Source organism: Oncorhynchus gorbuscha, unplaced genomic scaffold (genome assembly GCF_021184085.1).
Source record: "Oncorhynchus gorbuscha isolate QuinsamMale2020 ecotype Even-year unplaced genomic scaffold, OgorEven_v1.0 Un_scaffold_7:::fragment_2:::debris, whole genome shotgun sequence".
NCBI classification, from domain to species: Eukaryota; Metazoa; Chordata; class Actinopteri; order Salmoniformes; family Salmonidae; genus Oncorhynchus; species Oncorhynchus gorbuscha.
In genome coordinates this window covers 292626-309935 of record NW_025745508.1, presented here as the reverse complement: position 1 = coordinate 309935, position 17310 = coordinate 292626, and the positions used below count along the sequence as shown (strand labels likewise).

General features: G+C 44.5%; 1 protein-coding gene across 1 annotated transcript; it reads right to left on the bottom strand.

Moving 5' to 3' along the window:
- Positions 1-1135: 1135 nt before the first annotated feature.
- LOC124019092 (neurotrophin receptor-interacting factor homolog) lies at positions 1136-15245 on the bottom strand. The gene is made up of 6 exons (XM_046334454.1): positions 14743-15245; positions 14197-14321; positions 13848-14024; positions 2921-3049; positions 2411-2522; positions 1136-2270 (listed from the first exon to the last, which is right to left on the bottom strand). Exons 1-6 carry the CDS (start codon positions 15032-15034, stop codon positions 1417-1419), a joined length of 1689 nt encoding a protein of 562 aa, XP_046190410.1. The 5' UTR covers positions 15035-15245; the 3' UTR covers positions 1136-1416.
- Positions 15246-17310: the final 2065 nt, after the last annotated feature.

Here is a 17310-nt window from a genome sequence, read left to right as displayed (position 1 = left end):
CTGTGTGAGGCCACGCAGTCGTGGGTATAGAGGGAGTAGAGGAGGGGGCTGAGGATGCACCCTTGTGGGGCCTCTGTGTTAATTATCAGTGTAGTGGATGTGTTGTCGTCTACCCTCACCACCTGGGGGCGGCCCGTCAGGAAGTCCAGGATCCAGTTGCAGAGGAAGGTGTTCAGTCGCAGGGTCCTTAGCTTAGTGATGAGCTTGGAGGACACTATGTTAGGTGTTAAGCTTGTGTTCATTTTTTAAATAATTAAAATACCAAAAAGCAATTGTGTTGAATTTCTTTCTTTTTTGGGGGGGATTTTCAAAATGTAAATAAAAATGGTACAGAACAAAAATGTGTAGCTTACTCTGTCCCGCAGCTCAATTTACCCCATCTGGTAAGTTGTGCCAATAGCTCGTTGAAAAAAAGTAGTCTGTTTTCAAAACTGTAATGTTTAAATACATTCAGATTATTTCCAGGGATACACAACATCCTGAAATATACTGAACAAAAATATAAAATGCAATATGCAACAATTACCCAAAGTTTACTGAGTTACAGTTCATATACGGAAATCAGTCAATTGAAATAAATTCAATAGGCCCTAATCAATGGATTTCACATGACAGGAAATACAGATGTGCTTCTGTTGGTCACAGATCTGTGTTTTCAAATTGCCAACAATAAAAATGCAATTGTGTTTGTTGTCCGTAGCTTATGCCTGCCCATACAATAACCCCACCGCCACCATGGGGCACTCTGTTCATAACACTGACATCAGAAACCGCTTGCCCACAGGATGCTATATACATGGTCTGCAGTTGCAAGGCCAGTTGGACAAACTGCCAATTTCACAAAAACAACGTAAGAGGCAGGAAGTGAACATTCAATTCTCTGGCAACAGCTCTGGTGGACATTCCTGCAGTCAGCATGCCAATTGCAAGCTCCCTGAATGTATGAAAAGGCTCAACTTACCCCACTCTCCCCTAATTTCAAAAACAATCTGTGACAAGTATAATAACTTCTCACTATGTTGATAAAAAAATACATTTTAGAATACTCTGTAAAAGGTTCAACATCACTACTCTGCCTCATCATACACATTCTTTCCTCAATTCACCTCATCCAGCTGTGCAGCTGTATCTGTGCATGCACACGGGTCCGCTTCACGTTGCTACAACATGGTAGCTGTGGTACCAAAACCGCAGAGAAGTTAAGCCTCACACTTAGTTGTTGAGCAAATTGACCCACTACTGTTGTTTACTTTGTGCATGTACATCATCTAGCTGAGTCTAGCTTTAATGCAGGGTTTGATTGAAATGTCGGAAGCTATCGAGTGGAATGGCTTCTTTCGATGTTATTGAGTGGAATGGTTTTTCTTCTGGTGTATCCTGAGGTAGCTCCTCTCTGAGAACCTCTTCTCGCAGTGCCTACAGCCTTTCTCCTGTGTGAACCTTCAGGTGCTTCTTCAGATGGTGCTGGTGAGAAAACTTCTTCTCACACTGGGGGCAGGTGAAGGGTTTCTCCCCTGTGTGAACTCTCTGGTGCCTCTTCAGGTTGGACGAGTCGGAGAAACTGGCCAGGCACAGGTGGCAGCCGAACGGTTTCTCCCCCGTGTGCATCCTCTGGTGGATCTCCACCTGTTTTGGGAAACTGAAGGCTTTCCCACAGAATGGACACAGAAAGCGCTTCTCTTTGCCACCGGATCTACTGATAGCGTCACTACTACTGTTATTTGCCAATGGGCTTGTGTAGCCATTTAGTGTTGAGGCACTGGCATTGTCTGAGGTCGGGTTTAACATTAGGAGAGTGTGAGGAGGATGAAGGTCAGGGAGAGTCTGTGTTGTCGCAGGGTCCATGTTCCAGTTGATAGATCCTATAGAAGGCAGGCTGAAAGCAGCATCTGTTAGGGAGTTAACCTGAGGCGCCATCAGTTTCTCTGAATCACAACTATAGGAGCAGGACGGAGCGTCGCTAGCCGAGTCTGTATCTGTTCCCTCCTGCTGCATATGTACACCTCCTCGTCCCCGCAGACCAAATCTACGCCTCGCCCTGGTCTCAGCCAGTCTGTTGTCATGGATACTAAGTTTGGTTGTTGTTTTGTGTTCGACAGTCTGTTTCTGGTTGTGGTTAACAGCGTTGTTCCCCAGCCCAGAGTTAAGGACACTGTCCCATCCATAGGACTCCACTATGTCACCTCTGGTCCTTGCCTGCTCAGTGGCTGCACCAGTCTGGGAATCCAAGATGGATGCCCAGTCTCCTCTGTTAGCCTCCAGCCAACCACCTGTATGTTTTTGTATGTAAACACAAGTTGTATTGATATAATTTCATGAATGAAGAAAAATAAGAACACATAGCCAGGTGCATCACTATCCCCATTGAAGATCTATTACTGTATGGAGGCTATATGCATTTCTCCCTTACCTTGCTCCCCCATCTTTAATCCACTCAGCAGGTCAATGCTCTCTGGTTCGTCTTCTATTGTCTCCTCTTTGACCAGCAGCAGATCAGGCTTCCCATCCTCCATGTCTACTGACTTTAGTGAGATACAGAGTGAGATGATATTGGATCAAGAAATCTGATAGGAGCACCATCTGATTGGGAGCATCTTCTGATTGGGCAATGAGGGAATTCTATGAGTACTATGCAAAAGTGTTAGTTGATTTTATTATTTTACACTCTTTAATGGTTTGAACATTGAAAAGGCATGGTCCCACACTAAATTAATGAAGACCTGGGCCCGGATCCACATTGAGTCTCAGAGTAGGAGTACTGATACAGGATCAGTTCCCCACCCATCTACATAACCTTTATCCATAATTATATATATTAAAGGCTTCCACTGATCCTAGATCAGCACTCATTCTCTGAGAGGGTTTGTGGATACAGGCCCTGACCTAATACCATACAGACAGTAGTTCACAGTGGGCTCACCTCAGTGAGACTATGTGTGGTACTGTGCAGCTCAGGAGGAGATGTAGTCTGGTTGTCCTCCGTGATCATGGTCCCCTCAGGGTTCCCAAGACCCTCCTCCTTCACCAACAGCAACTCGAGACTCTCCTCCTGGAAGAAACAGGTGATACAGACAAACACACTTTCAACATGGAGCGTTTACCCATCCTCACTACTTTTAAGTGCTATACTGTAGTTACAGAATTACTTAATTGTTGTTAAACCCATCATTGTGGACATAAATATCATGTGGGTAAATAGCCAGTTATGATAAGTCAAAAGTCACAATGCCTGGATGCAATATTTTACTCAGGAATATTCAACACTGAAATCATTTACTCTCGTTATTTCAATTGCATCTGTGGATCTTTTCTGCTGACAACAATAAATTCAAATAAAATAAATGGTCACATGCGCCGCATACAACAAGTGTAGATATTCTGCCCTTGAGTTGCGTTCCCATGCAAAACTAGACAGATAGCTAACAACTAAGTCTTCAATAAAACTCCCAAGGCGTGACTTTTCTTGAATGAATATATTGAAACGTTTATGTTGTGAAACTGCAAAATACAGAAAAGAATATACTTTAGTGTTCAATTCACACCGACATACTGTAGCTGTACATTAAACATTTGAAGTTGCATAAATACAAAGCACATGCTAAGTTACCATGCATCTGGCATGATGCCAAACCATATAGCTAATTGTTAACCATATGGTAATTGCTCCTTTCATTACTCTAATAATGTATAACCATCTATGTAGAATAACAAAGCATATTACACTAAAAACAGTAACAAAACTACAGTATTGTATATTTTACAATTCGTTTGCATGACGCATGAGCAAAGTAATACAGCTAACGACATACACAAAAGGCATTGCAATTTGTGAGTAAATGCAACCAACATTGATATGTAAGAAACTCTATCAATAACAAGATTATCATCATTAGCTAAATGCTTGAATCGAACTTACAAACAAATATTTTTCCAAGGCTGAAGCGTGACAAGAAATAACTACATTGAAAGACCTGCACCGTAGCGTTGTTTGTAGCTGCTTCTTTGCGTGCAAACAAATTCTGAACTTCCCGTTTGCGTTGACTTTCTAAGTACCAGAAAGCGCCACTAGGGTGCAAATAACACCATTGAACACAATGAAAATCCAATTTAACCATTGTAATAAAATAATCTGTTATCTTCTAACAGGATGGCAGCACACTCCCCGCCTGGTATAATGAAATTGTGCCACTATGAAATAAAACATATCAAGCAACAAATAATGTCCTTTCTATTTTTATCTTTTGTCTCTAGGATGCTTCAGAAAGAAGAACAATCTCTGAGATTGGTCTCAGAAACACCTTAGCAGCTCCTTGCTTGACAATTTTTAGTTCTACTTTCCTAACCTTTTTGTCAGTACTGGGAAAGGTTTTTACCACAAGCCCGACTGGCCAGTCATTTCTGTGTGCCTGACTGTCTTTCAATAAGACAACATCTCCCACTTTTACATTTGGCTTTTCTGCTGTCCATTTTCTGCGTCTCTGCAGCGTTGTCAGGTACTCCTGTCTCCACCTTTTCCAAAAGGTGTCAGCGAGACACTGGACTTGCTTCCACTGTTTTCCATGAAGGTCGTTCATGCTGAAGTATCCGGAAGGGGCTGAGGTAGCGCTGGTCTTTTGTGTAAGTAACATTGAGGGTGTGAGAATGGTAGGCATGTCAGGGTCGGTTGATACTGACACTAAGGGTCTCGCATTGATTATTGCCATAACTTCAGACATAAGAGTGCTCAAGACCTCATGTGTGAGATGAGTGGAGCCCGTCTGAAACAACATAGCATCAAGAATACGTCTGGCAACCCCAATGAGTCTCTCCCAAGAACCACCCATATGAGACGAGTGTGGAGGATTAAATATCCAAGTACATCCCTTATCTGAGAGGTATTTAATCAGTTCTGAGTCATTTGTGTCGATACCCAGTTCCCTGCAGGCACCTATAAAGTTTGTACCTCGATCAGACTGTAGCACTTTTGCTGGACCACGGATAGCGAAAAAACACCTCAGCGCGTTGATGAAGCTGGATGTGGACATGGATTCGATAAGCTCGATATGGACTGCTCTAGTAGACATACATGTAAAGAGCACCGCCCAGCGCTTGGAGTCTGCACTACCACCTCTAGTGCGACGAGTTATGACATTCCATGGTCCAAACACATCAAGTCCAACGCTGGTGAATGGTGGTTCAGATGTGAGTCTGTCTGCAGGCAAGTCAGCCATTTTTTGGTCAACTAGCCTCCCTCTAACCTTGCGGCAGGTGACACACTTGTGAATGACACCAGAGACCAGACGTTTGCTCCCAATAATCCAGAAGCCTGCTGCTCGAATAGCTCCATCTGAAAAATGACGGCCTTGGTGAGCCACTTGCTCGTGATAATGTCTTACCAGCAGAGTGGCAACATGATGTGTCCGTGGGATGATGAGAGGATGTTTTTCGTCTTGTAACATGTCGGCGGAGGATAAGCGGCCTCCCACCCTCAGCAACCCATCCTCATCAATCACTGGGTTCAGCTTTTTGAGTGTACTTTGCTTTGGGAACTCTTTTCCTTTTTCAATGCATTTGAATTCCTCTCTGAAGGCTTCATGTTGCACACAGTGAATAATTGCTGTTTTGGCTTGTGACAACTCACTTGTACCGCATGGTTTATTACAGTCATGCCAGCCTCTGCAGCTGGTGTTGTCTGCACCTTCATGGAAGGATCTTGCAACATGAATGAGTCGTGCTGTGGCTCGATTGAGAGTTTTCCAGCTTGAGAACCTCTCAAAGCGATGAGAGCCGAGTTGAGCTCCAGAAACTTTAGAGGCAAAGACAGTGACGTCTGGTCGAATCTCTGCATCTGTGTGAGGCTCTACAAGGTCAAAATTGATGTTCTCAGGCTTACTCGAGTTTGTTTGGGTCAGGAACGGTGGACCTGAGAACCAACTAGTGTGTTTTAAGAGCGCAGCAAGTATGGGCCTGGTTACATGGTCTGCTGGATTGCTGCCAGTGTTTATATAGCACCAATGATCTGGATGGGTAGACTTCCTGATGCGAGTTATTCTATTGGCAACATAAACATAGAATCTTTTGGTGACATTGTGGATGTAACCGAGAACTATCTTACTGTCTGTGTAGAACTTGGCTGCATGTATATCAATGTCAATTTCGCCTTTGATCAGTTCATACATCTCAACAGCTAGCAAAGCCGCACACAGTTCTAGGCGTGGGATAGTGTGGGCCGGACGAGGGGCCAATTTTGATTTCCCCATGACAAATCCAACATGGCATTGACCTTCCGAGTCAATAACTCTCAGGTAGGCTACCACTCCTATGGCTACTGTAGAGGCATCCGAGAAGATGTGTAGCTCTCTTCTTTGAGTGGTAGACAAGGAGACTGGGATGTAGGTCCGCTGTATATTCATATGTTCCAACTCCATCAAAGATTCCTTCCACATTTTCCATTCCTCTTCTTTTCCTGTGGGAAGAGGGGCATCCCACTCACTCTGATCAGAAGAGAGTTCTCTGATTAAGGCTTTACCTTGCATTGTTATTGGAGCCACGAACCCAAGGGGGTCATAAAGACTATTCACTGTGGACAGGATGCCTCTCCGAGTAAAAGGCTTCTCATTGTGGGACACCTGGAATGAGAAGCTGTCTGTTTCCAGGTTCCAGGAAAGTCCCAGGCTCAGTTGAAAGGGGAGAGGATCCACTCCTAGGTCCAGATCTTTTAAGTCTTTTGCACGGTCCTCCATAGGGAAGGCTTCCATAACTGTTTTGCTATTGGATGCAATCTTGTGTAGTTTCATGTTGGACTCCGCCAACATTGCTTGTGTTTTTCTTAGAATATTGATAGCTTCTTCTGTAGTAGCTACTGATGTCAGACCATCATCGACGTAGAAGTTCCTCACTACATATTGCTTGGGTTCTGACCCGTGTTCCTTCTCACCCTGTAGCGCTGCTCGTCTCATGCAGTAGATGGCTACGGCTGGTGAAGGGCTGTTCCCAAATACATGGACTTTCATCCTGTACTCAGTTATGTTTCTATCTGGGTTGTTGTCTTCATACCAGAGAAACCTTAAGTAATCTCTGTGATCCTCACGTACACCAAAACAGTAAAACATTTGTTGCACATCTGCTGTTAGTGCAATGCAATCCTTGCGGAAACGCATTAGGACACCCAAGAGTGTGTTGTTTAAGTCTGGACCACTGAGCAGAACATCGTTAAGTGACACGCCTTGACACTTAGCACTGGAGTCAAATACTACTCGTATTTGTTCAGGCTTTTGTGGATGGTAAACACCAAATATGGGCAGATACCAACGTTCTTTGTCTCCCTCTAGTGGCTGTGAAGGTTCGGCTTGGTCGTTATCCAGCATCTTTTGCATGAAGTCAATAAAATGACGCTTCATGTCAGGCTTTTTGTCTAAAGTCCTGCAAAGTGATGTGAGACGGTTCATGGCCTGCTCCCTGTTATTAGGAAGGCGACGTCTATTGGGGCGAAAGGGTAGTGGAGCCACCCAGTTGTTGCCATCATCCTGGAAAACCTGTTTGTCCATAATGTCCAAAAAGGCTTTGTCCTCCACTGATGGTGCTGGTTTATCATCGTCTTGTGTTTTGTCGAACACGGAACATCCCAGGCTGTCTGTGTTCACAGTTGTGATTGGATCTCTCAAGTGCACTGTAGAGGGAGAGATGTGTTTCTGAGCTACGCTGTTGTAGTTCTCTTTTACCTGGATGATGTCAGGGCAAGGGCTCAGATAGGATGTGCGACCATTTTGAAGTATGTTTGTCCTGAACACGTTAACATTGGCTGGTCGGTGAGCCGTTCCCAGACAGACCTCACCAACAATGACCCACCCGAAGTCGAGTCGCTGTGCATAAGGAGTGTCGTGGGGCCCATTGATTTGCTCTCGTACCTTGTGTACCCTTAAGATGTCTCGTCCTAAGAGCAGGAGGATGGGAGCGTCTGGGTCCACAGCTGGAATTCTGTCCATAACTGGTTGCAGATGGGGATGATGATACGCAATGTCGGGGGAGGGAATCTCCATCCTATCGTCTAGGCATCATATCACACTCTATCAGAGTAGGGAGAGTGAGCTGCATGTGTCCATCTATAGACTCCACCATGAAGTTGACGGCTCTCCTGCCTGAAGTCTCTGTTACCCCAGAACACGTCTTCATGGTGTATGGAGCAGAGTTGTCATTGATGTTGAAGAGACTGAAAAACTCTGTCTTGGCCAGAGATTTGTTACTTTGTTCATCAAGCACTACATACATTTTGACAGCTTTCTCTCTTTTCCCAGCCAGATAAGCTTTGACTAAGCATATTTTTGAACATGATCTTGGATTGACTGCCTCACCACAGATCTCTGTACACTTTGAGGTGACAGATAGAAGAGCATCGTCACCTTGCTCCCCGCCATTATCTGTCTCTGCTGTAGCGGTGTATGTATTTGTAGGGGCTGGGCCTGGATGCAGAGCAGCAAGATGCCTGTCGCTGTCGCACTCAGAGCACTTGATTGAAACCTTACACTCTTTAGCTCTGTGCTGAGTTGACCCACAACATCGGAAACAAATGCCATTGTCTTTGAGATATGATTCGCGCTCATCTAGAGTTTTGTATCTAAACCCACGACACTTTTTAAGAGGATGAGGCTTGTTATGTATTGGGCAGTGACGGTCAGGGTTTTCAACCTTTGTCTTACTGGGTTTGGTTTGGTGGTCTGAAGCCTCAGATGACACATCTGTCTTGTATACAGTCACAGGTGTCTTGCTGCTGTACCTGGCAGGTTTCTCACTTTTCATGGACACCTGGTTAGTTGAGGTGTAGAGGGTGAAGCTGGGGTCATTTCTAATTTTCGCCTGGTTCATGATGAATCTCGAGAAGAACGAGAATGGTGGGAATGCTACCCGATAGTCCTCCTTATATTTGGATCCCTGTGCTATCCATTTTTCTTGTAAACTGAATGGAAGTTTCTCTACAATAGGGTTTACCCCCCGAGATGTGTCCAGATAAGCGAGGCCTGGAAGGTACCCTTCTACTTTAGCACACTCCAGTACAAGAAGAATGTCACCTAGTTCTCTTAGTTTGTGATTGTCTTTGTTAGCCAGTTTTGGAAAATCATCCATTTTCTTCAACAGTGCATTCTCGATCACTTCGGGTGTACCATAGCACTCTTCTAGTCGTTGCCAGACCATGTTAAGCCCTGCTGTTGCGTTGAAAATATGGACAGATCTAATTCTGTTTGCTTGCTCAGACGACTCTGCCCCTAGCCACTTGGTAATTAGATCTAACTCTTCCCTGGCTGATAAATTCAAGTCTCTGGTCGCATTGAGAAAGGATGCTTTCCATGCCCAATAATTTTCAGGGCGATCATCAAACTGCAGGAGTCCTGAACTCACCATCTCACGTTGTAGGAGGTACTTGGTGAGGTCTGGTGCCACTTGTGACTCAGGGAAGTTGTGTGTGTGTGACTGGAAGTGGGCTTGCTTTCCATTTCCACCATGCTGCTGTTCATTTCTTTTGAACGGAGAGTCTCTGCTCATGTTCTGTTGTTTGCTACTTTCTGGATTATGGCATGTAGCTGGGTCAACACTAAGCTCTTGTTTCTCCACTTCAAATGGAAGTTCAGCAAAGTAGGGCCTAGCATGTTGTTGCACATACTCACATGTACGTTGGACTGGACTTAAGGGCTGTGTCCCTGTGTCTAGTTCTTTGCGAAGCTCTCTGCGTTCTGATCCTACAGCTTCTTCAAAGGCTGCAGCTTCAGCCAACGCAGCAGCAGCTGTTCTCTCAACTTGGAGAACATATAAACTTGCCTCGAGGTCAGCTTTTTGCTTCAACAAGCTGGCCTCTGTTTCTGCCTTTTGCTTCAACAAGCTGGCCTCTGTTTCTGCCTTTTGCTTCAACAAGCTGGCCTCTGTTTCTGCCTTTTGCTCCAACAAGCTGGCCTCTGTTTCTGCCTTTTGCTTCATCACAGAAGCTTCCTTCTCAGCATAAGAGACTTGTGCGCGTGCTGCCTCCGCCTTGGCGCGTGCTTTGACGGCTGCAGAACTCGCCGTTGAGGATCTGCTTGACTGTTTTGATGACCTTGATCTTGTAGATTGAGACTTGGTCCCAATGTGCTGAAGAGGCTCTTCCATCTCTCTCTGTTGAACACCTGGCTCTGGTTGTTGCATCGTAGACTGCTGGTCTTCCCTAGGATAAGAGGCTTTGTTGGCTGATGAACGTAGAAACATAACCACCGTGTGCAGTTATTCTTGTGCTTGAGCCCGCTGTGATGATGTTTTTTCACTATTCTGCCCTTGAGTTGCGTTCCCATGCAAAACTAGACAGATAGCTAACAACTAAGTCTTCAATAAAACTCCCAAGGCGTGACTTTTCTTGAATGAATATATTGAAACGTTTATGTTGTGAAACTGCAAAATACAGAAAAGAATATACTTTAGTGTTCAATTCACACCGACATACTGTAGCTGTACATTAAACATTTGAAGTTGCATAAATACAAAGCACGTGCTAAGGTACCATGCATCTGGCATGATGCCAAACCATATAGCTAATTGTTAACCATATGGTAATTGCTCCTTTCATTACTCTAATAATGTATAACCATCTATGTAGAATAACAAAGCATATTACACTAAAAACAGTAACAAAACTACAGTATTGTATATTTTACAATTCGTTTGCATGACGCATGAGCAAAGTAATACAGCTAACGACATACACAAAAGGCATTGCAATTTGTGAGTAAATGCAACAAACATTGATATGTAAGAAACTCTATCAATAACAAGATTATCATCATTAGCTAAATGCTTGAATCGAACTTACAAACAAATATTTTTCCAAGGCTGAAGCGTGACCAGAAATAACTACATTGAAAGATCTGCACCGTAGCGTTATAGGCTGTCCATACGTTGTTGGTGATCAGGCCTACCACTTGTGTCATCACGAAACTTAATGATGGTGTTGGAGTCTTTTGGCCACGCAGTCATGGGTGAACAGGGAGTACAGGTGGGGACTAAGTACACACCCCTGAGGGGCCCCAGTGTTGAGGATCAGCATGGTAGACATGTTGTTGCCTACCCTTACCACCTGAGGGTGGCCCGTCAAGAAGTCCAGGATCCAGTTGTAGAGGGAGGTGTTAAGTCCCAGGGTCCTTAGCTTTGTGATGCACTTCATGGGCACTATGGTGTTGAACGCTGAGCTGTAGTCAATGAACAGCATTCTCACATAGGTGTTCCTTTTGTCCAGGTGGGAAATGGCAGTGTGGAGTGTGATTGAGATTGCGTCATCTGTGGATCTGTTGGGGCGGTATGCGGATTGAGGTGGGTCTAGGGGATCCGGGAGGATGCTGTTGATGTGAGCCATGACCAGCCTTTCAAAGCACTTCATGGCTACCAATGTGAGTGCTATGTGGCGGTAATCATTTAGGCAGGTTACCTTCACTTCCTTGGGCACAGGGACTATGGTGGTCTGCTTGAAACATGTAGGTATTACAGACTCGGTCAGGGAGATGTTGAAAATGTCAGTGAAGACACTTGCCAGTTGGTCTGGCATGCTTTGAGTACATGTCCTGGTAATCCATCTGGTCCCACGGCTTTGTGAATGTGGACCTTTAAAGGTCTTGCTCACATCGGCTACCGAGAGGGTTATCACACAGTCATCCAGAACAGCTGGTGCTTTCGTGCATGCTTCAGTGTTGCTTGCCTCGAAGCGAGCATTAAAAAGGCATTTATCTTGTCTGGTAGGCTCGTGTCACTGGGCAGCTCGCATCTGGGTTTCCCTTGGTAGTCTGTAATAGTTTAAGCCCTGACACAGCCGACGAGCATGAGAGCCGGTGTAGTAGGATTCAATCTTAATTCTGTATTAATGCTTTGCTTGTTTGATGGTTTGTCTGAGGACATAGTGGTATTTCTTATAAGCTTCCGGGTTAGAGTCCCGCTCCTTGAAAGCGGCAGCTCTAGCCTTTAGCTCGATGCGGATGTTGCCTGTAATCCATGGCTTCTGATTGGGATTTGGACATACGGTCACTGTGGGGACGGTGTTGTCAATACAGTTATTGATGAAGCTGATGACTGAGGTGGTATACTCCTCAATGCCATTGGATGAATCTCAGAACAAATTCCAGTCTGTGCTAGCAAAACAGTCCTGTAGCGTAGCATCTGCGTCATCTGACCACTTCCGTATTGAGCGAGTCACTGGTACCTCCTGCTTTAGCTTTTGCTTGTAAACAGGAATCAGGAGGATAGAATTATGGTCAGATTTGCCAAATGCAGGGCGGGGGAGAGCTTTGTATGCATCTGTGTGTGCAGTAAAGGTGGTCTAGTTTTTTCCCCTCTGGTTACACATGTGACATGCTGGTAAATATGTGGTAAAACATATTTAAGTTTGCCTGCATTAAAGCATTTTCTTGTTTGCTTGTAGTTGGTTGAGTGTGGTCTTAGTGCCAGCATCGATCTGTGGTGGTAAATAGAAGGCTACGAATAATATAGAGAACTCTTGGTAGATAGTGCGGTCTACAGCTTATCTTAAGGTACTCTAGCTCAGGTGAGCAATACCTCGAAACTTCTTTAATATTAGACATTGCGCACCAGCTGTTATTGAAAAATACACACACACACACCCGCCCCTCGTCTTACCAGACGTAGCTTCTTCTCTGTTCTGCTGATGCATGGAAAATCCTGCCAGCTCTATATTATCCATGTCTTCGTTCAGCCAACACTCAGTGAAACATAAGATATTACAGTTTTTAATGTCCCATTGGTAGGATAACCTTAATCATAGGTCATCAATTTTATTTTCCAATGATTGCACGTTAGCTAGTAGAACGGATGGCAGTGGGAGTTTACTCGCTCGCCTACGGATTCTCAGAAGGCAGCCCGACCTGCGCCCCTTTTCCTCCATCTTTTCTTCACGCAAATGACAGGGATTTGGGCCTGTTCCCGGGAAAGCAGTATATCCTTCTCATCGAACTCGTTAAAGGAAAAAGCTTCTTCTAGCTCGAGGTGAATAATCTCTGTTCCTATGTCGATAAGTTATTTTTGGTCATAAGGGACGGTAGCAGCAACATTATGTACAACAAAATAAGTTAAACAACGCAAAAAAATTAACAAAATAGCACAGTTAAGAGCATGTAAAAATTCAGCGATCCTCTTCGGCACCATCTTAATATCTACTAAATTGTAGTTCATACTTAAACAAAAAGGACAGGGCTGTGTGAATCGGAAGGTGCCATCGACGTGGACACTGAGTCGCGATCGCTGACACATTTTGCGATAGGGTGGAGAGAAATGTTTGCAGTTTTGAATATGATATAGTGAGAGTGACAAACATAATCAATGGGGGCCCCCCAGTCGGTAATTTGACCATGATCACTACAAGTTTAGATAGCTGGTTGGACTTACCAATCTTAAATGTTAGCTGACATGAGCTAATTGCGCAGCAGTCAGTGACTGACACAAGATTAACTGCTGATGCACAACCAAATTTAAAAAAAATGTATATCTGTTTTTGGAAATTGATATGCGGGCCGGCAGTTATCCATCTCTGCTCTAAACCCAAGGACATGTTGCCAGGATCCATCTCTCCTCTAAACCTAAGGATATGTTGCCAGGGTCCATCTATGTAGTGTAAGAACAAGACAGATCATTAACACCAATATCGAACGCGTCACAATTACCACGAGAAGGAACCATCCTCTGGCTCTGGTGAAATACCGGTAAATACTCTGAGCTGGGAGCAGGACGACAGCCCAGTCTCCCCAGGCCCAGTCTCTCTGGGTCTGATCTGTGGTCAGATCCTGTGTGTAAGAGCCTGTGTGTCAAAGTCTCTGTGCCTGTCTCTGACTTGAGGACGGCATTCAACTGACCTCTGTGATGCTGCGTCTGGTCCTGGCCTGGGGCGCGGCGGCGAGGTCTTTCGGAACTACAGGAAGCGCTACTCCGGCGGCTGCTCCAGTTTGGATGTCTCTGTTATGCAGTGGGTCCTCCTCTCCTTCAGACCTCTCCTGCTTGACCCCAGGACCTGCAGCCTCTACATCTGCAGACTGACACAAGAAGAGAGGAGGTTATTATCGGTACATTAGTAGAATTGGATAACAATGTCATGGAGAAGTCTCACAAGCTCCCCTATGGCAGATAAATAAGGATGTACATGTAAGCAAGTGAACAGGCCACATTTTCTGTACTTAAAATGTTATGTCACACTATGACACTAACCTCTATCACAATAACATTCTGCATTGAGGTTCCACTCCCCTCATCTATAGCTATGGGCTTGTCATTTCTCCACACGTTGTGTCCCGCTGGCTTCACAAAGCTCCTGTGGCCTCCAGTGAGATGTCCTTCATGTAAGAGAGTGATTGGGGGGATGGTGGTTAAGTTAGGTACTGTCAATGCTATATTGTACACTATTGACCCTGTCTACAATTGGCAAGGATGTAAGGTAACACTTCTTATAACTTCTTGATACACAATTTATTGAGCGATGTATTATGTTCTATGCATCACATTGTTTTCATTGTATATAATAATATGAAATTCAGTACATCAAGAATCTGGTTAGAATAGTGTTTTTCTTTGTGCAATAATAATTTGTTTTTAATTGACCTGCCTGGTAAAATAAAATTGTGCTCAGTAATCAGGGGCTAGCATTGCATACTGTCCAACAACTGACCAAGACCCAATTCTAGGTAACAACACATCGGAACATATGCGCTGATGGGAACCGGGAGACAGGTCAACGCAGCCTTCTGCAAAAAGTACCTCTTGCCATTCCTCTGTATCGGTCGAGGATCTTGACACTACTGGGACGACTGGCGAGGACGCGCTCTCTCGTTGTCCTCTCTGCGCGCTCCTGTTCCAACTTCAGTTCCAGTAGCTGTAGTTTTCTCCTCAATGCCCTGTTTTCTTTCTGGCTATGAGTTATTTCCAAACGAAACACTGCATAGTCGTCGTCTACGAGTTTACAGATATCTGCCACGGCTGCATTCGCTAGCACCTCCATGATGGAGGCAATTTGAGTGTGAAAAACCATACAGTTAGTAACGTTAGCCATTGTTAGCAGGTAAAGTAACTAGCCTTACCTAGATAACATATATCAACCAAGTCCTCTCCAACGCGAATGAAATATTACATGGGGGTAAGTATGTGATGCTTTGCTGTTAAATTAGTCATATTCTGAGTTCCATGTCGTTAATAATCGTCTAAATAACAATAGAAAATAAATTGCTCTTGGTCACTGTTTACTTTCGTTTGCACTTTAGAGAAAGGATATTATTGGTTGGCATCATGGCTCAAAGGGCGTGGCAAATGAAAAGGGGTATGCGTGCTGTTCATTGACTTACGGTAATGCTTATTACGTTACATCAACCAATTCATGATTAGTATATTTCGATCTGTTTCTCTAGCGTACACAGATACAAAGTCCTAATTATGGCTGAACTCTGCCCATTTCTACAATTTCTCTTAACACTGATTTTAAACCTAACCTTTAAATTAAGACCAGAAAGCTCATTTTTATTTTCATGTATTTTTATGATATAACCAATTTTGAATTTGGCTGTGTTATCTAGTGAAAACCCCAGTAAATTACCTAAAAAGAACGGCTGGCAATATCATATCGGTGGCAAGGTTCGAAGGAAATTCAAATTCTAAATGATAAACACGCAAATAAATGGGGCTTTGTAAATTCTGATGGGTTTTATACTGTTTAATGAAACTTCAACCAAAATCTGGAATATAGTGGTCACTTTGAATGACATATGAATTATTTGTACGACATAACGAATTAAAAAGCCAGGGAAGGTTATTGTGACAAGGTAGGAACCAATGTTGGTCAGTGTTTCCCAGTGGAACCTAATGAACGTTACATGAAATGTTTCGCTTACTGTTGCTGAAATATGTATGCTTTGCCTGTTCCTCTTCGATTTAGTATCTAGCGTTGCACAAACAACGTGTCCGGCCTACACCAGGTATCCGGCTAGATAGCTGCGTTTGCTCTAACTAGGTGCGATTAGCACTAGCTAATACGATGTATTTTAGCCACACCTTTCTAAGAAAAGACAAACTAGCTGTTTGCAGAAAGTAAGATACAAAAACTAATAGTGAAATTATAGAATGCATTGACCATGCAGACTGTCACTGCAAGTGGTAGTTGTGACTCGTGGTAAGCAGCAAAACATGCTCTCCTTGAGTGACACCGAGTGCAGGGCTTGGTGTGTGTGGAAGGGAGACTACTCAAGTCGCAAACTAAAAATGGACATTACACTGGCTTAACACGTTTATCAAACCAAACACTGAAAGACCGTTATACATGTAAAAACAAACTACCGCTATATAGTAAAATATGATATACCGCCTGGCCCTACTTTACATGATCACTATAATATTTCAGCTAAAGAATAGTTCCCAGATATTCTCTGTGTACATCTCAAGACACACTGCTACTACGACTTCTCCCAGTTGTGGACACTCCTATGTCTGATAATGTTATTCAGGCGGGAGAAGCTCTTGTAACATAGTTTGCACTTGAAGGGCTTCCCCTTGGTGTGAACGGTCTGGTGCTGCTTCACATATTTCACCTTAGTAAAGCGCTTCCCACATGTGGGGCAGGCATACGGCTTGTCTGCGTCTGTCCTAATGCTCAGCCTCCCATGTTGTGACCCAATGGCACCAGAAGAGGTAGAAGCAGGAGCCACGGCCCTCAAGTGGTTAGTCTTTGAGCTCCCTACTTGACCTTTAGCCATTGTTTGGGTGTTGTTGGGATTGTGTGCTGTGTTATAGGCTAGGCACCTCTCGTGGTGAACGCCCATCCTGACCTCTGTATTGGTGGGGTAACCATGAGGTAACTGAGGAAGGCTAGACCCAGGCTTTCTATGAACCCAAATCCCACCAGGTGGGTCTCCCACCATTCCCTGTGAATGCTGAAGCCCAGGGTGACCTGCTCTGTTCATCATGGATATTGTGGTGTTTGTATCATAGGAACAGGAGGGTCTGTCTCTATCAGCCCCAGGCCCTGCTCCATCCCTGCACTGAGACTGTGAGGAGAAGGGTCTGGGCTCCAGACTGGATCCCTGACTGGAGCCTCTGTCTCTCTGATGACCACCAGGACTGAGGTTGTTCAGTCCACCTGTCCACTGGTTGTGTTCTGTGTAGTGGCGGAGTCTCTGTCCCTTACAGTTCAGTCCTGGTTCTGACTCGGAAAGGATGAGCAACGGCTCCTGATCCAGGGTTCTGATCTGGTGCCAGGGTTTGTGACCAGGAGCTTCAGAGGTCCAGTCTCTCCCGTCAGCAACACCGGATATCAGCAGGTCTTCATGGACTGCAGTCAAG